Here is a 25,083-nt window from a genome sequence, read left to right as displayed (position 1 = left end):
TATTACTCAGCCATTAGAAACGACAAATACCCACCATTTGCTTCGACGTGGATGGAACTGGAGGGTATTATGCTGAGTGAAATAAGTCAATTGGAGAAGGACAAACATTATATGGTCTCATTAATTTGGGGAATATAAATAATAGTGAAAGGGAATAAATGGGAAAGGAGAAATAATAAGTGGGAAATATCAGAAAGGGAGACAGAACATGGAAGACTCCTAACTCTGGGAAATGAACTAGGGGTGGTGGAAGGGGAGGAGGGCGGGGGGTGGGAGTGACTGGGTGGCAGGCACTGAGGTGGGCACTTGACGGAATGAGCACTGGATGTTATTCTGTATGTTGGCATATTGAGCACCAATAAAATATAAATTTATTATTAAAAAAACCCTAAAAGGCAAAAATAAATAAATAAAATGTTCTTTATCATCAGAACTTGCATTTTAAATCAAAATGGACAGAATTAGGGTAGACCTACTCATGCAATGAGCAATACACTTTTATCCATTGTTTGATACATGAAAATCAATAAGAAGAACATACAATAATTAGCTTCTAAAAAACTTAAAGATCTTATCAATAGCATCTGATTGCCTTTTTAAAAAAGACTTCAGAGAGAGAAGGAATTGGAGGATGTTATCTTTGATGCTATTTTCTATTTACAGTTGCAGAAGGCAAGACACAATAAGGTGAGGAACATCAGGGATTTAGATAATAGATCAGAAAAATCTCCAGGTCTAAGTGCAGAGAAGTCAATGATGCTTTTAAGAACTAGAATGGAAGGTCACTGCCTGATGGTTCAGTTTTGTTTTCCATCAAACCCAGTTCCAGTGCTGTCTACTCCAGATGTGGTGGGGAATGAGAAGTAGAAGAAAGAGCACTGGATTCTCTTACTGACTATGAGTCATGGACCAATCTCCTTTGTCTGTGGACCCCATTTCTTCACCTCTGATACAAAAAAAAAAGCTATTAGATGTCATCAGAAATCTTTCTAATTTTCAAAGAGATATTAGCATTCCTGTGCTCATCGAGTCATTATTCACAATAGCCAAGAGATAGAAACAATCTAAATGGATTGTTTGATGATGAGTGGATAAAAAAGAACGTGAGGTATATACGTATGTATGTTTATGCAACACACATACATACAAATGCAATGGAATATTATTCAGCCTTTAAAAATAAGGAAATCTTGCTATATGTGACAACATGAATGAACCTTGAGGACATTACACTAATGAAATAAGTCAGTCACAGAAAGACAAATAATGCATGATTCTATTTATATGAGATATATGATTCCACTTATATGAGACATGAGATATATCTAAAATAGTCAAACTCATAGAATCAAAGGATAGAAAGGTGGTTGCCAGGGAAGGGGATTGCCTGGGGAGAAGGGGAAAGGGAGAGTTGCTAATCAAAAGGTATAAAATAAGTTCTAAAGATCTGCTGGACAACATTGTGCATATAGCTAACAATTCTGTCTTGTTTACTTAAAAATCTGTTATAAGAGTAGATCTCATGTTAAGCATTCTTACCATAATAACATGAAGTTAAATATAAAACTCAGTCTATGAATTTCTGGACAGAAAGAATGAAAGGCTAATATCATAGATTCCTTGGATGGTCTCTCACTGGAATCATTGACAAGCAGGCTATAGAATAGTTCCTTGAAGAGTTGGAAAAATAATCTGTTGCTACTGTGAATTGCTTCTATTCTTGGAGACTGTGAAATGTATCCTGTGCTGTTTTAACTTTCTTAAGGAAATCAGAGTACTTAAAATTCAATCTTATTATTGTGTGACACTGGGGAAAACATTGAATTGCTTTACCCATTAGTTGCTTTATCTGTTAAATGGGAATATTAGTGGTAGCTCTTCCGTGGTAGTAAGGATTAAATGAATTAGTTATTAAATGAGTTACTTCTTAGCTTTTTAAATTAATCCTCCTTTATAAACACATGGATAGACATGTAGAGGAGGAATTGTCTGTGAGTGTGGTCATCTGTCAAGCTAGTGTCAGAGCTTAAAAGATAATCCCCGAAGGCAGCAAGTCATCCAGATCTTTAAACCAAAAGCATTTGTCAGTTAGCAAGCAGTGGCTTTTATAATTTGGCATACATGCTTTGGCTGAAAATTTTGTAAAATTTGGATGCCCAGGTCACACAGCTGGAGATGCTAATGTAGGAGGTCTAGGGTAGGGCCCAAGAATCTGAATTTTATAGGTAGGGGGACTCAGGGGACTTGGATAGAAGTGGTTTCTAGGTTAACTAGAGAAATCCTCATGGCAAGTAATGTAAGGGGTTACCACTAACTGAACTCTTGAGGGAAAATTTTTAGGCCACTTCTTCTAAGCAGAAATTGCTGGAATTGATCCTAGAGGCTGAAGATGGAGAGATTGTGAGTCATGTATAGGGATTGGGAAGGCAATTAATGATTGAGAGATGAAGGGGAAGAGAGAAGCATTTGGAAGTGTTTAAACCAGCTGTCATATTAAGGTGGAGTCAACATGAAAAAAGATGAAATCTAGAGAAAATATATCCCTAAACTTCCTTGTTTAGAAATAAAATTATGGACCACCAAATGGGTTTTGATATTCTTTCCCTCTCTGAGACAGGCTCTAGCAAACAAAAAGCCATCTTGCTCCATGGAGTCAATCCTTTTTTATGATTGTGTCTTACTGGGACTTTATATAGACTTTCAGAGAAAGGAACCTGGTGTTATAACTGCCCTACAGGACTAGGATCCTGTCTTTTTGGTTTCAAATACCTATAATTTGGCCAAGTGTGGCACATGCCTGGAGTGGGAAGAAGAGATCTTGTTTTGTGGATAAATTGAGAATGACATTGCCATAGCAGCCCAAGCTTAGCCTGAGTCCAGAAAGGTTCCTAAACCCTGAATCCTGTTGGAATCAAAACTTAGGACAGACTGAGAACTCCAGCCTCTCCTCAATTGGTTTTCCAGTTAGTGTTGATAGTACATATGTGATCCACTGGGGACCATCACTTAACCAGACACAAAGGAAGAAGTATGTAAGGAAATGACAAATGCCTGGTTTCCAGTCAGGGGACAAAACCTCCCTTCTGCCTGGCCTTGTATAACTTAAAGGACTCTTTCACTATTATTATTCCATTTAATCCCTCTAGTGTGTTAGGGCCTACATCTTTATATCCCTTTTACTCAAGGTCATACACATAGAATGGGGTGAGACTCTCTCCTATGGCTTCTGAGTGCAAGCCCCCTGCTCTTCCCACATTTCCATCATTCAGTCTGAGATGGTATGCAGTGATGTGCTACCAGGGGTAATCTGGGAATTTGGATGGGAAGGAAGTTATTGACAAGAAAGAGATCACTCTGGGAGTTCTGCATTCCACTCCCTCAGTGCAAGTTGCTACTAGTCTGGAGGAAGTGGCTGCTGAGCATGAGTTAAATGATGCTTTTGTCTTTGCTGTGGGCACCAGCCATCAACTGATATCTGATATAGACCCTAACTTCAGAAACACTTTACTGAGTAAAATTCCAGGCTTGATGACAAGAAGATCTTGTTCTGTTCTTCTTTCACCCCTCAAAGCCAAGCACTATTAAAACTCCCCAAATCATGAGTGGATAACTAAATTTATGGGGAAAGAATTTTGATATGAGATAATAACACAGGTCTAGGGCTGTAGTTAAAAGTAAAGCTTATGTAAAAATAACATTTGCACCATGTTCTTCAGTGTACTAAGTAGCATGATATGAACAATTTCATTTGATCTGCACAACAAACCTGTCAAGTAGCCAAGGTTCTCATTTAACAAATAAGGAAATTAAATTTGATGAAGGCTAGATGTTTTGTCTAAGGTCTCAAGAAACTAGTTTAGGACTTCAGGTCTTTGACTCCACATTCTATATTTAATTTGTAATTATTTACTAAAACTTCTGGAAATACTGAATAATTTTTGTAGGGATTGACTGAATCTCTTTGTGACCTTGCTGTGAGAAGCTCTGATGATGGCCAGTACCATGTACATACCATTCTCACTTGGGACTGTCTTGTGCTTGCAAGCAGCAATTACTCAATGATTACTTTTCTGCAAAGTTTGTGATATCAAATCCATTTCTCTCTGATGGATAGATTGAAGGAGGAAGCTAAGCTATGTTTTCATGGTCATCAGTCCCAGGGAGATGGAGGAACAACGTGTGAGAGTTCCAGCTCCATGTTCTATGTTAAATAGTCAGAAACAACTCCCATTCCCTAAAGAGTGGAAAGAGAAATAGCAAACATTTAGTGAAAGGATCCATGTTATTCCTTCAAAATGCTCTAGATTCACTCCACAACTCTTCCTGATTCTTGATGATGAAAATATTTGGAGAGCCCAATCATTTCAAAGTTTTGGAGAACACAGACATCTTCAGAAATATCTTGGGGAACATGAAGTATGTCAGTATGGATAACAGACAGCGGAGTTCAACAGGAGACAGACTCATGACTTTTCAAGGAAACTGAACATTAACGATCTTTTCCCCTATTCATGCTATTCGAATAGAGGCTTCTTTCCATGGCCAAGGAAGGATTTTAGAAGGGGGAAGGTTGCAGCTTTTGACATCATGTACCATGGCGAAAAGCAATCCTAGAACTTGTCTGACTGGCTCTAGTGAGGAATATAAGTACACAAGACCTGAGTAAACAAAAGAGAAACCTGCATATCACTTGTGAAGTCAAGTAATGTAGGGAACCTTCCTGGGCACTTACAAATCACTGCCTGTCTCTCAGAGAAATGGGTAATGTGCTCCTAGAGAAATTTCATGTATTATCACGTTGACAGCTGCAACTTAGGGAGGGATCAGAATACAAGGTATTCTGTTTAGCAATGCACACCCACTGTGGTATAAGAAACTAAGTACCTTAAAGGGGCTGGGGACTTTTAAGCCTTTCTGGTAGGAACAAGTATTGACCTCTCTTTCATGAACGAGGGATATTTTCTTCACCTTGGGATGTCAAACTCTGGCAATTCTGATAAGGAAGCAAGGCTGCACATGCTCATGGGAAGAAATAATTTTGCCATCCTGAATCTCCTGAGTGATGGTGCAGATTTTAACCAGTATTCGAGGCAGGACTCTGTAGGCACAGCAAGGCTCCTGTGTCCTGTGGGAAGCTGAGGATGGTGTATTGTAAACCAGAGCTGTGCATTCCATGGCGCTGGCCTTACTGGAAGGCTCACATTTGGTGGCACACGGGTTACAGAGAAGCCTAGAAAAAAACCAGAATTTTACCTGTGACTGAGGGAAGGTAATGTGGTGATAGAAAACAATAGCGGTGGGCAGTTTTTCATGCATCACTTGAAACAAGTACTCCCAAATGCTTATTCATCCATTTTATTCTATCATTAGTGGAAGAAAAAGAATGAGACCAGATCCATGGAAAAGCAGCATGTTAGGTTTAGAAGCGTTAGGTTATGTAAGCTGCTATTATGGAGAATGCTACCACACACACAGTGGAAGGACGTCCTGCCAGGAGTTAAAGACCGGGGTGTAGTCCAGCTTTGTCCTTCACCAGCTGGTGACCTAAGATAAATCAGTGAGTCCTCCTGAGCTTTAGTTCTTCACCTGCAGAGTAAGTATAGTGAGAACTAAACGTACATGGTCAACAGTGATAAGGGACAAGTTAAGGGGCTTATTATCTGAGGAAAGCAAGTTAATCAGATAGTTTTCTTATCAGAGAGCCACAATACTACTGATGGCTTGAACCTCATCTATGGAAGAGTCCTCAAGGCTTTTTCAGGAAGCTTCAAAGTGCCTTCTGGGCATATTTAAATGAAACTTTACGAATTGTTTGCAGTTAACAGAACTCTTTTTAGAAAGCATCATCTTTCTTTGATGATTCAAGGCACTTTGGTATATTGTAGCTCCTCAAAGTGACTAGCAGGGGTGAATCTTGTGCTGGTATAATGTGGCAGTTAAAATGTGCCAGTTAAAAGAATCCTATGAACAGAGTTCACTGCTTATTTTGAGGAAGAAGGTCTCTGTAACAACTGTAACTAAGTCTGCACCTAGGGTGTTAGTTTGGACTGAGTTGCTTTCCTCTAAACAACTTGTGGTCTCTCTAGGTCAGTTACTTATGATTTGGTTGGCTTCTTAGCATTGAAAAAACACTATAATTTCTTTTTCTAAAAAACGGTGTTAAAACACACATATCTACATGCTGCTATTGGCATCAAGGACAAGTGGCTGGATAGGTGTGGGCATTTCAGCCTGAGCAGAATGTTCCTCCAAAGGGAACAGGGTCAGTCTATTGGATCTTATAAAAGTACATCTCAGTGGGGGAGAATCTATAAGTTGCCAGGAATATTTGAATATTTGGGGAAACCATTTTTCCTCTTCTACTTAAAAAAACTCAACATATAAGGAGTTAGCCTGGTACACTGGCTCTTCAGAATGACTCAGCTTAGCTAAGACCTCAAATTTGGAGTAGGTTACAACTGATCTCCAAACAGCACAGCTTGAAACTATATATCACAAGTTCCCATCACTGGCAAGAAGAGCAAAGTGCACGCCCCTTGTTGCCAGTGACAGTAGTATACATGTATGTGAACATATTTTCTCATAAAAGCTGTTTTTATTTTACTTACTTGACTTCTGAACTCTCCAGAAGGCTGCGGTATATGGCAATCTCACACTCCAGCCGGGACTTGACGTCCAGCAGAATCTCATATTCTTGGTTCTGTCTTTCCAGGGCACACCGTATCTCTGCCAGCTGAGCCTCTATGTTATCGACCAGACACTGGATCTGGGCCAGTAAAGCTGTGTAGCGGGCCTCTGTCTCCACCAAGATGCATTCTTGGGAATCTCTCTACCATGGAGGAGGAAAGTATGACTTACAATGATGACTCCTTGGAGCCTAGGTCATGTGTGAAATGAATCATTTTAAACAATGGTTTCTTTGTGACAGGTACTAATGAGTCTCCAAACCCTCTTATTACTTCCTAACCAAATAAATCCAAAACAAAAATTATTTACTATGCTAAAGCTCACTTCCTTTTATTCTCCTTATTTTTGCCTCCCTTTAAGTATTTACTTCTCTTTCTTATTCACTTGATAATATGCTACCACACTTCTATATGTGAGACGAAAAACATATTCCAACTTATTTTACACCTGGGTTTTAAGAACCTGTTAGTATGGCATCTCCTTCTATGAATACTTGTACCTTAGCGAAGAAGTTAGCAGCATTTATCCATAAACAATTCTCTTACTCAATCCATTCCTTTATATCTAAGACACAAGTGTTGAAAATTTGATGATTAGAGTTCTTTCCTGCTCCATTATTCTATAAGCCTAGGGATTATGTAATCTTTGGTTTGAATAATCTATTATTTGCATGGTTTTCCCAACATTTAGAGAGGAGAAAACTGAGGTTCAAGGGGTTAAATGAGTTGCTCATGGTCATATGACTAATTGGTGACAAAGCTAGCTTTGGGGCAGGGTCTTCCAAATGCCCTTCATATCAGAGCATTTAAATAATTCCCTACTTTATAGAGACAGTACAATGAGGCAGAAGTGGTTCCAACTTTGGAACCTGAATTCTGGCTCAGGTTCATTTCTTTTGTGACTTTTAACAAGTTACTTAATGCCTCAGGACCTCAGTGTCTCCATTGTTATAAAATAGGCAAGATGGAACTCACCTGGGATTTAGTGTGGGAAAATCACATTTGCTCCTTGAGCCTCATCTGTAAAATTTGCTTAATAATTATGCCACCTCCTTTATAAGATTATTTTTATAAATTTGATAGTTTGTAAAACTATTATGCATGTAATAAAAAGCTCTCTTACTGTTTCCCAAAGTGTACTCCATGGATCATTATTGCCATTGCCATGAGATACTTTTAAAGGAAGGGATCCACAGTCAAATAAGTTTGGAATGCTGAATACCATATATCTCCTTCTTGGAGATCCATAGTGTATATTAGCTTATTAAAGGCCTATAGGAAGGTACCCCATTTAACCTATGTTTATTCCAGCATTTCCCAGGCTTATTTGACCATGGGCCTTTTTTGGGCATAGACCTTTCAGCAAACAGAGGAACTTAGGAGGCACACAATTTGGGAAACATTGCAACATGCAGTTGTCAAGGGCTATTGCCATCACAGCTGTGATAGGCATTCTGGGTACCATTCGGTGCTGGGCCTGCAGTTCAATCTCCAGAGCATTCATGGTACGTCTCAGTTCAGAGATCTCCTTCAGGCAGCACTGCTGCTGTTGAGAGCTGGTCACCACCTGTTGGTTCAGTGCCTCCATCTGAAACATGGTTAAAGACCATGAATATTATAAAAGAAAACATGACTTTGATTAAAGGTCACCTGGAAATGCAATGTCAACTTTTTGTTTTGGGCTTTTTTACCCTCCCCACCTGTGTGTTGAACCACTGTTCCACTTCTCTGCGATTTGTCTCCATGATGGACTCATACTGACATCTCATTTCTTGTAGAACCCTGTTTAGATCAACAGAAGGGGCAGCAGTCACTTCAATGTTGAGTCTGTCCCCAAGCTGGCTCTGTAAGGAGTTGATTTCCTATTGAAAAAAAAAAAAAAAGAATGTGAAGTCACTTAGTGGACAGATGACACTTGTATTCTTGTTTGTCTAATAGCAATAATTTAGCTTAATCGTATCTGAAATATAGCTCACAGTAAAGGAATAGATGATTTATAGGTGCCATTGAGATGCTATAAAATGACTTAAGGCTATTTCAGATATGACTCTATTCAAATACGTGAAACATTAAAAGGAATTAATTAGCAAGATCAGAGTCGTAAAGAATTTAGACCATTTCCAGGGATGGGTAATGGTGAAGCAGCAGAGAGGTGGAATTTATAGTAAGAGACCATAGTCTCTAAGACACAAATATGGGCTTTTGCCAATATGGACTTAGAACAATAGTGGTAGAAGTCTGTATAGGGATGCCTACAAAAAGATGGGACATTTGTGAGGACAGGAAAATTGGGTTGTTTCCTTTTGTAAAAGCTGGAGAGGGCAAAGGAGGCTTCAGATATTGTGTTTTGGTGATGGATTTGAAACACATTGAGCCAGTGGTGGTAGCAGTAGGTATTGTCAGGGCTGAAAAACTTTTTGGAGACACCTTTTGCCAAATTCAACCCAAAGGAATAGTTGCTATTTTTAGAGGCTTGTAATGACTTTCTTGGTTCTCTAACCTCTTCATGCTTGTTTTTGAGGAAGAGGAGCTCCTCCCTCAGAGACTGGACTTGTGCCTCCAGGTCAGCCTTGGCCAGGGTCAGTGCATTCAGGATCTGCTGTAGGCCTTTGGCATCAGCCTCCACCAGCTGGCGTACAGACACCTCAGCTTCATACCTTTAAAAACGAGACATAAAAAGAAGGCATTAAAATGTAAATGGTGCACTGGGTGTTATATGCAACTGATGAATTGTTGAACACTCCATCTGAAACTAACGATGTACTATATGTTGGCTAATTGAATTTAAATTAAACAAAACAAAAATATAGATGGTGTAAATCAAGCCAAGCAGAACTCCTTTCCACATTTTCTTTTGGGCCTCTCATTTATTATATTTCTGTTGTGGGTTTTATTCTCTTTAGACGTGAGATCATTTGATAAAAATAACCACTTAATTTTTATTCCTTAATCAGTTTGCCAGCATGAGGCCACATTGCTGGTCTTTGAGATAAGGGAATTTATGCTCTTTCTCCTGCCCTCAAAGGCAATGCAGTGGAAGTAGAAAGAGCAGTGGATTAGGAGTTAGAAAATTTGCATCCAAGTTTTAGCTGTGTCTTGTCCTAGTTGTATGTCTTTGGATATAGCTGAATCCCATTAAAACAGAGTTTTCTCACCTTAAACAAGGTAACTACAGATTGGCCCTACCTATTTTCCTGAATTACTGTGCAGGTAATCAGATGGGTTCGTATGTTAGAAACTACAAGGATTGTTTACATGTGAGTGGTTATAAGCTTTATCATTTATCAAGTGTGAAAGTTTTTTTCTGGGCTAGTGCTAATATGGTATGGAGCAGGAGGTTTAGCAGATTTAGGGATAATCTTCATGGCAGTGTGCAGAGTCAGAGGCAGGGTGAAATCTGTTGTGAATGCCAGTGCTGGGTGGGCTTACTTGGCTCTCAAGTCATCAGCAGCCAGTTTGGTGTTGTCAATTTGTGAGACCAGTCTGGAATTCTCAGCCTTGGTACACAAGATCTAGAATTAAGAAATTGTACACACAAATGAGACAAACACCAGGATATCCTTCTTTAAAAACCAAGGGCTTGTGTGTGTTGCGGTTAACAGGGAAGGGCCAGTTAGGCTTTTCATAGCTATGCTTAGGAAGCTTGGGAAGCTTTGGAAAGTCAGAGTTTTTGTTATTTTCCTAAAAAAAATCAGCAAAAGCCACTCCAATAAAAACTTCTGTATGTGTATTACTGTTAAATTATAAAATCTGCATTTGATTTGCGTCCTCTGGAATGTAATAGTCATGAAGGTAGGGGCTTTTTAGTTCACTAATATTTTCCCAGAGCCTAGAGTAATGTCTAGTGTGTTGTCGGTGGTGTTCAGTAAATAGTCGTTGAACAAGTAAAATGGGATAAATCTGGCATGTGCAGTAGCAACAGCACATCACTATGATTAGGAGATAGGCTTGGTGTTGGAAAAAAACCATTGAAACAATGATGGGACAATGGAGATGATGAAATGAGCATAAAAGGGGGAAAGAGTGGTGATGATTGCAAAATGGATAAAACCTAAACTGTTAAGGGACTTATTAGAGCAAAATGCTCTTTCTCAGATCCTTGTTTTCTTATTTTTGTTAAAGAAATGGCAGCAATAGGTGACACATTTTGACACATGTTGACACACTTCTGACATAGCAGAATGTATCCCTGGAAGACAAATAAGTATAAAACTCTGAATATTGCCTCAAGATGATAATTTCATTCAAGAGATTTTCTTATTCTACAAAATATCTTTTCCAAAATAAAATGAACTAAATATATTAAGTTTTAGCAAATGTCTATTGCTTGGAGAATATCATGACACAACCTGATATACACATTCTTAAGAATTTACCTTCTGCTGGAGCTCCTCAATAGTAGTGTAGTAGGACATGTAGTCAGGACATACAACACAGAACTCTTTGTTACACTCCTCCAGGATTTTGCATTCCAGTTCAGCATTCTCTTTTTCCAAGGTCCGTACCTTCTCCAGGTAGTTAGCAAGGCGCTCATTCAAGATTTGCATGGTCTCTTTCTCATTACTGTTGATGCCTTCACCACACCAGCCGCAGTCATCCAGAGGTAGACAGGCATTGACGTTGTTTATTAAGCAGATGGGTGTGAAATAAAAACAAGGAGTGGGTCTGGCAGCCCACAGAACATGGCCAGTTGGTTGGTGGCTGTTGGCTTCAAGACCACTGTGTTGGCAGTTAGCGTTAGAAGAAATGGTCTGAAAATTTGTAATCCGAGAGCAGCGTTGCTGTGGCGTCGAACAAGAAATCGTAGTACAGCCTTTAGTATCCATAGTGTGCACCCAGTTTTCGTTTATTTCTGTCTGTGGTCCTGATGGAAAGCTCAAGCAGCTGTGACTGTGTTTGAATTCCAAGCTTCTTGGTTATTTCCTCTTTGAAGTGCTTATATAGCCTTTGCTCTAGGTGGAGTCACAGCTGGCAGGATGTTTTCCTTTCTAATGTTTATATCAAATCCCATAGGAACATCTCATTAGTCTGCTTTTTACTTGCCTGAGAAGAGTTACTTGTCTCATAAAAATGTGCATTTAAACTGTTACTAAGTTATTACCCATCACCACTACTGCTTGTCATTGGACCCAGAGCTTCACATGGAGTCTTCAAAAGGAACTGTCGTCACAGTTCTAACAGCATCCATTATTAAGTAGGTGTGAGTATATTAAGTTCATTAAATCCTTGTTGACCTCTCCAACTGGCATTAAGCTTGATCAGGAATGAGTTCATCCTTCTTTTCCTTTCTTCTCTAGAAAAGGGAAACTATTAATATCTAATAATTATTGGTGAACTTAGAAACCAGTGTTTTATTTTGTTCTGCCCAACCGATTTTCCCATTTTCATTGTTCAGACATTGTATGGGTTAAAATGTTAGTTTTAAGTAAGACTCTTTTTAAATATAGTTGCTAGTTTCCTGTTTCAGTTTGCCAGGTAGGGTCTGGTTACTAACAAGAAATTTCTTGGGAAAGAGGCTGGTTACCTTTTGGTTTTCTAAAGCCCACATTTTATGACATTTTTAGCACTCAGTGTTTGCTTGTGGAATTACATTAGCTAAAAATGTGTTCTGGTGTTGGCTTATATTTATTGTTTAAACATGATCTATTGAAAGGCATGTGTTTACTTTCTCAGGAATACTTTCTCAGCATTTTCTTAAGAAAGTTATTTGTTTCTGATCCTTTATGGAGGTTCTAGGAGAGAATAATTTCCTTGCCTTTTGCAGCTTCTAGAGGCTGTTTATGCTACTTAGCCTGTGGCCTCTTCCATCTTCACAACCAGCAGTGGCAAATCTTTTTCACATGGCATCACTCTGACACTGAGTCTTCTGCTTCCCTTTTCCACACTGAAGGACCTTATGATATTATATTGGACTCACGCATATCATGTAGGATAACCTTCCTATTTTAAGGTTAGCTGATTAGTGTCTTATTTCACCTTTGTCAAGTAGCCTACTGTATTCAAAGGCTGTAGGATTAGGACATGAACATCTTTTGGTCCCATTATTCTGTACATCACATAATATAAGGAAAAACATAATAATTTATAATAGCACCAACCTACATAAAATACACAGGAATAAATTTAGGAAGGTGGACTACATGAATAAAATATTAAAATACACTGAAGAACAGAAAACTAGGATAAATAGAAAGATATATCATGGTCTTGGGCTGAAATACTGTATTCATCACTATAAAAATGTCGATTATCTTGACATTAATTTAACTGAGATTTCAATAAATTTATTGAGACCCTTCGAAAATGTGATTTTTTTTCAACCAGACAAGATAATTCTGAAGTTTTATGAGAAAAAATTAATCAAATTTGAATAGCCAGGAAAATTCTAAAAAAGAAAAACCAGAGATATTAGTCCTTCCTACTTTAAAGCCTCAATAATTAAAATACTGTACTATCCATGCCTGAATAACCAGACAGATGAATAGAATAGAATAGAATAGAATAGAATAGAATAGAATAAGAAGTCTAGGGGCGCCTGGGTGGCTCAGCAGTTGAGCGTCTGCCTTAGGCTTAGGGCGTGATTCTGGGGTCCTGGGATCGAGTTCTGCACTGGGTTCCCTGCAGGGAGCCTTCTTCTCCCTCTGCCTAAATCTCTGCCTCTCTCTGTGTGTCTCTCATGAATAAATAAATAAAATCTTAAAAAAAAGAATAAGAAATCTAAAATAGACCTCCAACCAGATTGGGATTTATTATATGGTAAGTGTGACATTTAAAATCAGTGGGGAAAAGATAGGCTATCATATATAATTTGAGGACAATTCTATTTCACTTGAGGTCGAAGGTGGGGCAGAGAATATTGGAATCATACTTCATGCCTTACAGTAGGACAAATTACAAATTGATCAAAGATTCAAATATGAAAAAAGGAAATCATAATTGTACTAATAAATATGAGAGTTCTTTTATAAATTTGAAGTCAGAAGGCCTTTCTAAAAAGGACCAAAATAAAGAAACCAAACATTATATGGTCTCATTTATTTGGGGAATATAAAAAATAGTGAAAGGGAATAAAGGGGAAAGGAGAAAAATGAGTGGGAAATATCAGAAAGGGAGAGAGAACATGAGAGACTCCTAACTCTGGGAAACGAACTAGGGGTGGGGGAAGGGGAGGTGGGTGGGGGTGGGGTGACTGGGTGATGGGCACTGAGGGGGCACTTGATAGGATGAGCACTGGGTGTTAGTCTATATGTTGGCAAATTGAACACCAATAAAAAATAAATTTATAAAAAATGATGAAGATAGAATGTGAATAAAAAAAGAAGTTAAAAATAGAGCTACTCTATGACCCAGCAATTGCATTACTAAGTATTTACCCTAAAGATAAATATATAAATGTAGTGATCCGAAGGGGCACCTGTACCCCAATGTTCATAGCAGCAATGACCACAATAGCCAAACTATGGAAAGATCCCAGATGTCTGCTAACACATGAAAGGCTAATATATATTTATATTTATATTTATATTTATATTTATATTATATTTATATTTATATTTATATTATATTTATATTTATATTTATATAACCAGCCACTAGAAAGGATGAATAATTACCATTTACATCAACATGGATGGAACTGGAGGGTATTATGCTAAGCAAAATAAGTCAATCAGAGAGGCAATTATCATATGGTTTCACTCATATCTGGAATATAAGAAACAGCTCAGAGGATCATAGAGGGAGGGAGGGAAAACTGAATGGGGAGTCATCAGAGAGGGAGAAAAACCAGGAGACACTCTTAACTATAGGAAACAAACAGGGTTGCTGGAGAGGAGGGGTGGTGGGATGGGGCAATCTGGTGATGGGCATTAAGGAAGTCACATGATGTGATAAGCACTGGGTGTTATATGCAACTGGTGAATTATTGAACACTACATCTAAAACTAATAATGACCTATGCGTTGGCTAATTGAATCTAAATTTTAAAAAATCAACTGACCACATGTACATGAGTCTATTTCTAGAATTCATATTCTTTTTTTCATATTCTTTTTCATTGATCTATTTGCCAACCCTCATGCCAGAGTTAGGAGTCTCTCATGTTCTGTCTCCCTTTCTGATTTTTCCCACTCATTTTTTCTCCTTTCCCCTTTATTCCCTTTCACTATTTTTTATATTCTCCAAATGAATGAGACCATATAATGTTTGTCCTTCTCCGATTGACTTATTTCACTCAGCATAATACCCTCCAATTCCATCCATGTCGAAGCAAATGGTGGGTATTTGTCATTCCTAATGGCTGAGTAATATTCCATTGTATACATAAACCACATTTTCTTTATCCATTCATCTTTCGATGGACACCGAGGCTCCTTCCACAGTTTGGCTACTGTGGACATTGCTGCTATAAACATCGGGGTTCAGGTGTTCTGGCGTTTCATTGCATCTGTATCTTTGGGGTAAAAGTCCAGGGCCAGATGGCTTCCCTGGGGAATTCTATCAAACGTTTAAAGAAGAAACCATACCTATTCTACTAAAGCTGTTCCAAAAGATAAAAAGAGATGGAATATTTCCAAACTCATTCTAGGAGGCCAGCATCACCTTAATTCCAAAACCAGACAAAGACCCCACCAAAAAGGAGAATTATAGACCAATATCTCTGATGAACATGGATGCAAAAATTCTCAACAAGATACTAGCCAATAGGATACAGCAATACATTAAGAAGATTATTCACCATGACCAAGTAGGATTTATCCCTGGGATGCAAGGCTGGTTCAACACTTGTAAAACAATCAATGTGATTCATCATATCAGCAAGAGAAAAAACAAGAACCATATGATCCTCTCAATAGATGCAGAGAAAGCATTTGACAAAATACAGCATCCATTCCTGATCAAAACTCTTCAGAGTGTAGGGATAGAGGGAACATTCCTCAACATCTTAAAAGCCATCTACGAAAAGCGCACAGCAAATCTCATTCTCAATGGGGAAGCACTGGGAGCCTTTCCCCTAAGATCAGGAACAAGACAGGGATGTCCACTCTCACCACTGCTATTCAACATAGAACTAGAAGTTCTAGCCTCAGCAATCAGAAAACAAAAAGACATAAAAGGCATTCAAATTGGCAAAGAAGAAGTCAAACTCTCCCTCTTCACCGATGACATGATATTCTATATATTTTTAACTTCTTGAAAAACCTCCCAACTGTTTTCCAGAGTGGCTGCACCAGCTTGCATTTCCATCAACAGTGTACGAGGGTTCCCCTTTCTTTGGATCCTCGCCAACATTTATTGTTTCCTGAGTTGTTAATTTTAGCTATTCTGACTGGTGTGAGGTGGTATCTCATTGTGGTTTTGATTTGTATTTCCCTGATGCCAAGTGATGTGAGCATTTTTTAATTTGTCTATTGCCCATTTGTATGTCTTCTCTGGAGAAATACCTGCTCATGTCATCCTCCCATTTCTTGACTGGCTTATTTGTTTTATTGGTGTTGAGTTTGATAAACTCTTTATAGATTTTGGATACTAGCCCTTTATCTGATATGTCATTTGCAAACATCTTCTCCCATTCTGTAGGTTGCCTTTTAGTTTAGTTGACTGTTTCCTCCACTATGCAAAAGCTTTTAATCATGATAAGTCTCAAGTTTGCTTTTGTTTCCCTGGCCTTTGGAGATCTATCTAGTTGCTGTGGCCAAGGTCAAACAGGTTGCTGCCTGTTTTCTCCTCTAGGATTTTGGTACATTTCTATCTCATGTTTAGGTCTTTCATCCATTTTGAGAATGGTGTAAGAAAGTGGTCCAGTTTCATTCTTCTGCATGTGGCTGTCCAATTTTCTCAGCACCATTTATTGAAGAGACTGTCCTCTTTCCATTGGATATTCTTCCCTGCTTTGTTGAAGATTAGTTGACCTCAGAGTTGAGGGTCCATTTCTGGGTTCTCTGTTCTGTTCCATTGATCTGTGCGTCTGTTTTTGTGCCAGTACCATACTGCCTTGATGATTACAGCTTTGTAATATAGCTTGAAGTCTGGCATTGTGATGCCCCCAGCTTTGGTTTTCTTTTTCAACATTCCTCTGGCTATTCAGAGTCTTTTGGTTCCACACAAATTTTAGGATTGTTTGTTCCAGCTCTGTGAAAAATGTCAATGGTATTTTGATAGGGATTGAATTGAAAGTGTAGATTGCTCTGGGTAGCATAGTCTCAAATATATAAGCTAACCTTGTACCTAAAGGAGCTGGAGAAAGAACAGTGAATAGAGCCTAAAACAAGCAGGAGAAGAGAAATAATAAAAATTAGAGCATAAATCAGTAAAATAGAAACCAAAAGAACAGGAGAACAGGTCAATGATTCTAGAATTGGTTCTTTGAAAGACTTAATAAGATTGATAAACCCCTAGCCAGTCTTATCAAAAAGAAAAGAGAAAGGACAAATTGTTGAGTGTCTGCGTTCGGCTCAGGTCATGATCCCAGGGTCCTGGGATAGAGCCCTGCATCGAGTTCTCTGCTCAGCGGGGAGCCTGCTTCTCCCTCTCACTCTGCCTGCAGCTCTGCCTGTTTGTGCTCTCTCTCTCATCAAATAAATAAATAAAATCTTTTTTTCTTTTTAAAGAGGAACATATTATGAGCAACATTATGCCAACAAATGAGGCAATCTGGAAGAAATGGTTGCATTTCTGGAAACTTATAAACTACCAAAACTGAAACGGAAAGAAATAGAAAATCTAAACAGACCCATAACCAGCAATGAAATTAAAGCAGTAATCAAAAATTTCCCAACAAACAAGAGTCTAGGGTCAGATGGCCTCCCAAGAGAATTCTACAAAACATTTAAATAAGATCTAATACCTGTTCTTCTGAAGCTGTTTTAAAAAATGAAAAGGGAAAGAAAACTTCCAAACTCATTCTATGAGTTATAGATAAATCAAAGTTCTAAGTGTATTTCTTTGCATAGTTTCTTAAGTAGTTGCTCAAGGTATTACATTATATATATTATATATTACATTATATATATTATATTTTGTATATATACATAAACCTTATCATGCTTATTTGTGTTGACATCTTATCACTGCAGATGAAGTATAGAAACCTTACCTCTCTTCATGTCCCTTGACTCTCCTCTTGGAGATTTTGTTTTTCTGTCTGCCCCTGCTGGTATTTATGGGTTGTTGGTTTCTTCAGCTCCCAACATGGGATATATGAGGCCAAAAGAAAACCCAAGGAACTCACTTGCTGTTCCTTAAATATGATTCTAGTTGGTTTGGCTTCTTCCACCTTTCAGAATCTGCTTATATTTCTTTTATATGTAATTTCCCGGGTTTTCAGCCAGACTTAGGAAGAGGAATGAGGAAATGTACATCCATTTCATTTTTTTGGAGGTGGAGTTCTCCACTTTGCTTTTTAAATGTGTATGAATAATTATTCTTATACCCCAAGTGTCCAATAACAGGCCAATAACCTTATGGTATTTTATGTAGCCACTAAAATAACAGTCACAGGACAATCTTATAGGTTTATTTGGATTGAAAATTCTTACATAACATAGTGAAAAAAGTAGTTTACTCAACTATGTGCATATGTAAATATGATTTCCATTATGTGGAAAAACCTATTATATGAAAGAAAGCTGGAAGCTCCCAAAATACTGGTAACGGGTGTTTGGGGGTGGAATTGTAACTAATTTTTTCCCCTTTCATGTGCCAAATTGAGAAAAAATGGAATCCTGTACTTTCATAATTACAAATAAGACATTTGTTCTTAAATTTCCTCTCAGAAAGATACATACAACTGTCTTCCAAGATGTATGACATTTTGCGTGGATTAGTTAATCTTTTGTATTTGAGGAGTTAAAAACTATTTTCAGCCTCGGTTTCTGCAAAATCAAACTATCGACATAGGTTTAGGCATCACATGGTTCTTATACCCACAATTATAAGCTACAAAGCTATATTTACCATGCTAAAGGAATGAAACATATTTTATTTGGAGATTAGCAAGAAAGCTTTATAGGCCCCTAGAATATCACAAATAAGCAGGCAGGAGAGGAAATGACAAAGCAGAAATATAATGAGGATGTTTAGAGGACAAATTTAGGGTAGAAACCCCTTCTTGACTTTTAGGTTTGGATGCATCTGATTGAAGTCCCATCTCCTTTCAAGGACACTGCTGGCTTTGACCCTTCTATCCACTGCGCCGAGGGTTGAACATTCATGCACAGTAGTTTTCGACCGTGCAAATCAGATACGCTGAGCTTGCCTCACAAGTGTTGCTTGATGTGCTTATTGTAGAACACGGGTTACAGGGAAGCCTGTGGAAATTTTGAAGTAAGCTTAACAAGGGAAAGCCGGGTAAAATTTCAACTCAGAAAAGATCGTGCCAAAATTTGCCCTGCAAATGATGTTCTGAACACTCTTTGCAGAGTAGCATTTGACCTAAGCCTATTTCAGGCCTAGATCCAGCATTGCCACTAGGAATGCTCACTGCCCCTGTGCCAGTTGAATACACAGTTTTGTGTATTTATTTCACTTTGCAAATGTCATCTTATGCATGTTCCTGATTTCTTTTTTTTTTTTTTTTTCTTTTTTTTTTTTTTTTTTTTATAAATTAATTTTTATTGGTGTTCAATTTACCAACATACAGAATAACACCCAGTGCTCATCCCGTCAAGTGTCCCCCTCCGTGCCCGTCACCCATTCACCCCCACCCCCCGCCCTCCTCCCCTTCCACCACCCCTAGTTCATTTCCCAGAGTTAGAAGTCTTTATGTTCTGTGTCCCTTTCTGATATCTCCCACACATTTCTTCTCCCTTCCTTTATATTCCCCTTCACTATTATTCATATTCCCCAAATAAGTGAGAACATACACTGTTTGTCCTTCTCCGATTGACTTACTTCACTCAGCATAATACCCTCCAGTTCCATCCACGTTGAAGCAAATGGTGGGTATTTGTTGTTTCTAATGGCTGAGTAATATTCCATTGTATACATAAACCACATCTTCTTTAGCCATTCATCTTTCGATGGGCACCGAGGCTCCTTCCACAGTTTGGCTATTGTGGACATGGCTGCTAAATTTCTCTTTGGTGGAAGTCAGGAACAAAGGGGGACCACCAGCATGAAATTTTATATGTGATACTTATTCTGCTTTAGAACTTTGGAATACTTTTGAATACTTCTACTGTCATGTGATTAGCCTCAGCTGTTTTTTTTTGTTGTTGTTGTTGTTTTGTTTTGTTTGTCTTTTTACTCTTGTAAGGAGATCCTTTAACACATGAGGGAGGTTTCACCTTGGGCAGATCTTGAGGAGGCAATATTCTCTTGCATGAGCTTCTTTGTGACTTGGGGGATTTTGAGAATAATCATATGGAACTTGCCTGCTGTCTTCACTCTCAAGGAGACCTCGGTATGTGTTGATCTCACCCTCCAGCCGAGCCTTTGTGTCCAGCAGCACCTCATACTCCTGGTTCTGCCGCTCCAGGTCACAGCGGATCTCAGCCAGCTGGTTCTCCACGTTATCAATCAGGCACTGCATCTGGGCCAGCTGGGTGCTATACTGGGCCTCCGTCTCTGCCACAGTGCATTCCAGAGACTCTGTCTGCAGAAGGAAAAGAGCATATTCAGAAGGGCTGTGTAGCATAGTCCTTGGGGCCAGAGTGCTGGTTTTCAAATCCTTGATCTACCCTAGTGCATCTATGTGACTTTGGGAAAATTACTTAGCTTCTCTGAGGCTGTTTTATTTTATAAAAAATGACCAATGCAAAGTACCTATTTCATAGGATGGTTGTGCGGATTGAATGAATTAATATGTGTAAAACACTGTGAACAGTGCCTGGAAAAAATTTCAAAACTGTGTAAGGGTTAGTTATTACTATCACCACTTGCCCATCACAACCTGCAATATATATTAAGGAAGATCAACAGCATTTGAGGGGAGAAGTTGAGTATGGGCTTGAGGCAGGCAAGAGCCATATAGAGTGGTTCAGAGAAGAGGCTCTGGGATTGAACCAGCTGGATCCAGCTTCCACTTTTGCCTCTTAACAACTGCATGACCCCTGCTACTTAATCTGAGTCTCAGTCTTCCTCATCTGATAATGGGTTTAGTAAAAGGATTTATCCCATAAAGTTATTATGAGACTTTTAAGCCTCTCACAAAATAAATATGTAGCTATTATTCACCCAGATAGTCTCTATAGGCCCCAATGTGGCACAGACAGTGGTGTCTGACTGGAACTCGCTAGTGTGATCTTGAATGCATGGTATCCTTTTTAAAAAAATTTTTAAAAATAACCTCTATGCCCAGCGTGGGGCTTGAACTCATATGATCCTGAGATCAAGAGTCACATGCTCCTCTGACTGAGCCAGCCAGGCTCCCCAGTGCATAGTATTTTCATTGCTGGGTGAAATGGGGTGGAGTGAAGGGTCCAGTTGAGGTGTGGATCCTGGAAAAGCTTAGGGTAGTGGAAGAATGCAAAGTTTGAATATTATTCTTTTATATGATGCTGAGTTTGAGAAGTTGGCCCAAATCAAAGGCCAATTAAAACCCACTGGAATGCTTCAGTGCCTTCAGCTCAGAGGTTCCACTCTCATTCTGCTCCTGCCCTCCTGTTCTTTTTCTGTCTCTGGAAGGTGCTGCAGGATCATGCTCAAGCCCAGGAGGGAAGGTCAGGGAATCCTGTTGGGACAGTACAGACTGTTGACCTATCACTTCTGCTTCTAGCTCAGTAAACAGCAGTATTTGGGTAAGTCAAGGAATACATTCCTTGCATATTGGAAATTCAGACTTTCTGCCACATGAACTGTGGGTCTCTCCTTGGGGTCATGGAAGAGGGAATAGCATCTCAGGGCTTAATTCTTCAGTGACAAAAACAGAGCTGTCTTTCCCTTACATACCAGGCTTTGCTGTGCTTGGAGCTCAATTTCCAGAGCATTGGCTGTGCGTTTCAGTTCCAGGATCTCTGTCTGGCAGTCCTGCAGCTGCTCTGCGCTGCACAGCTGCTGCTGATTCAGCTCTTCTGTCTGTAAACCAGGTATGATTAGAGGATGCAAATAAGGCAGAAGTCTGGAAGCTTGTCATTTTCTTGCTCCGGGTACTGACCTGAACAGTGAACCATTCTTCCACGTCTCTACGGTTGTTGGCCAGCACGGTTTCATACTGACAACGCATCTCATCCAGGACCCTGTTGAGGTCGATGGTGGGGGCAGTGTCCAGCTCTACACTGAGTCGGTCACCCAGCTGTTCACGAAGCAAGTCAACCTCCTGAAAGAGGAAATGGAGTAAAGAAAGTCACAGAGTGGTGGGGAAGAAGAATTCACCTTGACATCCCAAGGGCATCCCATTTCTGGAGAAGTGAGTAAAAGTATGGGATTTAGATTCAGATTGCTTAGGTTGACTCTCTTTTCATCATTCAGTTTCTGCATCCACAAAATGTGTATAATAATTTTACCTTTCCTAGAGAGTTATTGTTAGAGATATGAGTTGATGTTCATATAAAGCACTTATGAAAGTCCTTGTCACATAGGAAGGTCTCAATAAATGCTGTTATCATCAATACATGCTCAAAGGGAAAATATACCATGTTACATCATTAAGTTTTTCACTTTTTAGCTTTATCAACATGAGATAGTCATATACTTCATATTTTATGATTTAAAAAGTTTATAGATGTAGAATATTTTAAAATATTGGTTCAAATATTGCATAAGATGTTATCCCCTTTCTGAAATGCCTTCATGCCCTGTGTTTATCAGCCTGATTTTTGTACCTTATGGATTAGAGTTATGTGGCATAAAGCCTCCAAGGAAAGCCATTTGTAAAGTTACCTCCTTCACAAAAGCAATGGCAGGTGAACAATTTGGTCTTTCAAGTGGTACTGGCCAGGGCCCATTTCACATATACCCCCAGAGATATGCCAGAGTCATCAGGCTGGACATTAGTGCCTCGAGTAATTTTGCTCCAGCTTTAGCAATATCTGCCCGAGTTTGATTCATATACACAAAACGAAATCTATCAGTTTGACTTTGTCACCTCCACATTCATTCAGCAATTTTACACTTTCCTTACCTCTTTGTGGTTTTTCTTAAGGCAAAGGAGATCTTCCTTCAGAGACTCCACATGGGCTTCCAGATCAGCTTTGCACAGAGTCAGCTCATCCAGGATCCCACGCAGGCCACCAATGTCCGTCTCTACCAGCTGGCGAAGAGACAGTTCAGACTCATACCTTTCACAGCAAAAGAGATACAGATAGTGCTTATTTTGCTAGATACTGCGCAAGATGCTGGGCATGCTGATGAATGACACAACGACTCAAGGAAGCCATATCCCAAATAATGTGAGCTTTGTGAGCATTCTTAGCTTAAAAAAAGCTTATGTAGAGAATATTTGTAGTTTGCATGTGTGTGTGTGTGTGTGTGTGTGTGAGAGAGAGAGAGAGACAGTCATGAATTATTTTCAAATTCAAATTTAACTTACTTTGACCTAAAGTCATCAGCAGCCAGTTTGCAGTTGTCAAGTTGCACAGCAAGTCTGGAATTCTCTGCCTTCGTGCATAAGATCTGGTAAGTAAGTTAGTTATATATAATAGAGGGCTCTTTGAAAGAAACTTAAATAACAACTATACCATTATTTATCTTTTAAAAGTCTTTATAAGAAAGTATAAAATATCTTGAAGCCTATTTTTCTTATTAAGCATGCCACTTCAATGAAGAAAAAAGCAGGACCATTCATAAAATATAGAAATAAAAAGGGTCCGTTTTTCAGTGGCCTAAAACATTTTGCGATATTCCTTGGCAGTTGAACTTGGATTTTTCCATAGGTAGTTGTGAGTGAGTTTATTTTGGCCATTCAATGATTACTGGCAGCCCCACGGCTCATGCTGATTTTTGCTGAATTTCAGCCCACCACCCTTTCCTCCTGGAGAACCCCTTTCCCTGGGGAGGGGGGGGGAACTTCCATAGAACAGCCTTTTTTTAGTATAAAGATAAAGCAAATCACAGATTGGGAGGGTGAAGCATTAGGGCAATGAAACACCAGACCTTTTGCTGAAGCTCTTCAATGGTGTCAAAGTAACACTGATAATCAGGGCACACCAGTGGGATATCCTCTTCACATTGCTCTCGAATCCTGCATTCGAGCTCTGCGTTCATCTCTTCCAGGCCACGCACCTTCTCTAGATAGTTGGCAAGTCTGTCATTCAGGAACTGCATTGTCTCCTTCTCATTGCTGTTGAACACCCCATCCTCACACCAAGCACAGTTCCCCACCAAGCAAGGAATATTATAATTCCCAGCAAAATAGCATGGTGTGAGGCAACTAGTTGGCAAGCGAGACCTGGATAGGAAGCTAGGGGTCTGGCATCTGGATGTAGCAGGGGCACTGGGGAGGCAGGTGGCCTCCATGGAACAGGTTGAAGCAAGAGCACAGTCGGAAGCCTGGGCACAGGATTCAGAGGAGCAGCACATGGGGAAACAGTCAGAAGTCATCCTATTAGAAGTGAAGAACAAAGACTAGCTGCAAAACTCCAATTGACTGGTTCCCAGAGTCTCCATCCCTCCTGAGACTTTTATACAGCCTGCAAATGGGTATTTACAGAACATACCGGATGTTCTGTTTATCACTGTTGGTGCCAGTTTTCATATGAACATTCATTAGTGTTGCTTGTTTTCTGAGGAAGTTTTATGTCTCATAAAAGAGGCATAGCTTCAGGTTACTAAGTAAGGGCAATATTTCCATCTGCCAGTAGGATAAGACGCTTGGTTCAGAAAATCTTCATAAGATGCATTATCTTTTTGGTAGAATACGGAAAGGCAGAGGACATTTGGCCACTCAGTAATTGCAGATACAACTGATTACAAATAACAAAAATAATATTATCACAGATTTTGCTCCTGTATTGGAAATTGTTTATCTATCCTTTTAAAATTCATATTACATCTCATTAAATGCCATTTATTTGTTTGTGTACCATCATAAAATGTTCCATGTAGTTAACCATCTTTGCAATGCTTTTTATGGTCTTGTTGTGCTCACATGGTAGAGGAGTGAGGTGTGTACTGGGTTTAAAGTGTGTGTGTACATGCATATGTATGTGTGTGTGTGTGTGTGTATAAACTATGTCTACCTGTGTGCAAATTGAAAAGTCACTTTACAAATAACTGATGGGCATAATCTGTGGCCTCCAGGCCAAAATACAAATTGATTATCAAGATCTGGAGTTGTGATCTTTGATTTCCTGAAACTTGCTTTCTCCATGTTACCTATACCTCATTTTTAGATTATGTATACTATTTTCACCTGTATTAATAATAAGAGTGAAATACAATTTCTAAGTTACAATCTTTTAGTTTCTTGGGAAACTAAACCCTCATTGGATACAATTCAGAATAGGGGCAAGGAAGCTAT

The 25,083-nt window shown here is 39.1% G+C and overlaps 2 protein-coding genes across 3 annotated transcripts; both read right to left on the bottom strand.

Moving 5' to 3' along the window:
- Nucleotides 1-402: 402 nt before the first annotated feature.
- On the bottom strand, nucleotides 403-11,895 carry KRT39 (keratin 39). 2 transcript variants are annotated; one of them, XR_008664142.1, is made up of 8 exons: nucleotides 11,063-11,895; nucleotides 10,116-10,198; nucleotides 9,187-9,343; nucleotides 8,387-8,548; nucleotides 8,149-8,274; nucleotides 6,609-6,829; nucleotides 4,885-5,230; nucleotides 403-4,234 (listed from the first exon to the last, which is right to left on the bottom strand). XR_008664142.1 is itself a non-coding variant. In XM_055323144.1 (8 exons), exons 1-7 carry the CDS (start codon nucleotides 11,510-11,512, stop codon nucleotides 4,978-4,980), a joined length of 1,452 nt encoding a protein of 483 aa, XP_055179119.1. In that variant the 5' UTR covers nucleotides 11,513-11,893; the 3' UTR covers nucleotides 403-4,234; nucleotides 4,969-4,977. The 2 variants fall into 2 exon arrangements, 1 of the variants encoding a protein (XP_055179119.1); XM_055323144.1 differs by having other exon boundaries at nucleotides 4,969-5,230; nucleotides 11,063-11,893.
- A 6,751-nt stretch (nucleotides 11,896-18,646) lies between these two features.
- On the bottom strand, nucleotides 18,647-24,240 carry KRT40 (keratin 40). Its single transcript, XM_055336685.1, has 7 exons — nucleotides 23,718-24,240; nucleotides 23,155-23,237; nucleotides 22,747-22,903; nucleotides 21,781-21,942; nucleotides 21,576-21,701; nucleotides 20,060-20,280; nucleotides 18,647-18,994 (listed from the first exon to the last, which is right to left on the bottom strand). The coding sequence occupies exons 1-7, from the start codon at nucleotides 24,162-24,164 to the stop codon at nucleotides 18,895-18,897; spliced, it is 1,296 nt and encodes a 431-aa protein (XP_055192660.1). The 5' UTR covers nucleotides 24,165-24,240; the 3' UTR covers nucleotides 18,647-18,894.
- Between the last annotated feature and the right edge of the window lie 843 nt (nucleotides 24,241-25,083).

Source organism: Nyctereutes procyonoides, unplaced genomic scaffold, assembly GCF_905146905.1.
Source record: "Nyctereutes procyonoides isolate TBG_1078 unplaced genomic scaffold, NYPRO_anot_genome, whole genome shotgun sequence".
Lineage (NCBI taxonomy): Eukaryota > Metazoa > Chordata > Mammalia > Carnivora > Canidae > Nyctereutes > Nyctereutes procyonoides.
This window is presented reverse-complemented; position numbering and strand designations above follow the sequence as displayed.

Bases quoted from the DNA above. Each gene is read 5' to 3' on its own strand.
- KRT39 (XM_055323144.1), bottom strand. From the start codon at position 11,512: ATGGATACTAAAGGCTGTACTACGATTTCTTGTTCGACGCCACAGCAA. The intron at 8,275-8,386 runs GTGGGGAGGGTA...ACCATGTTTCAG, and splicing joins AACAGTGGTTCAACACACAG to ATGGAGGCACTGAACCAACA. The intron at 6,830-8,148 runs GTACCCAGAATG...CCTCCATGGTAG, and splicing joins TGCAGGCCCAGCACCGAATG to AGAGATTCCCAAGAATGCAT.
- KRT40 (XM_055336685.1), bottom strand. From the start codon at position 24,164: ATGACTTCTGACTGTTTCCCCATGTGCTGCTCCTCTGAATCCTGTGCC. The intron at 23,238-23,717 runs GTCTGGTGTTTC...CTTACTTACCAG, and splicing joins TTGAAGAGCTTCAGCAAAAG to ATCTTATGCACGAAGGCAGA. The intron at 18,995-20,059 runs GCAAGTTCCATA...AAATTTCCACAG, and splicing joins CTTGAGAGTGAAGACAGCAG to GCTTCCCTGTAACCCGTGTT.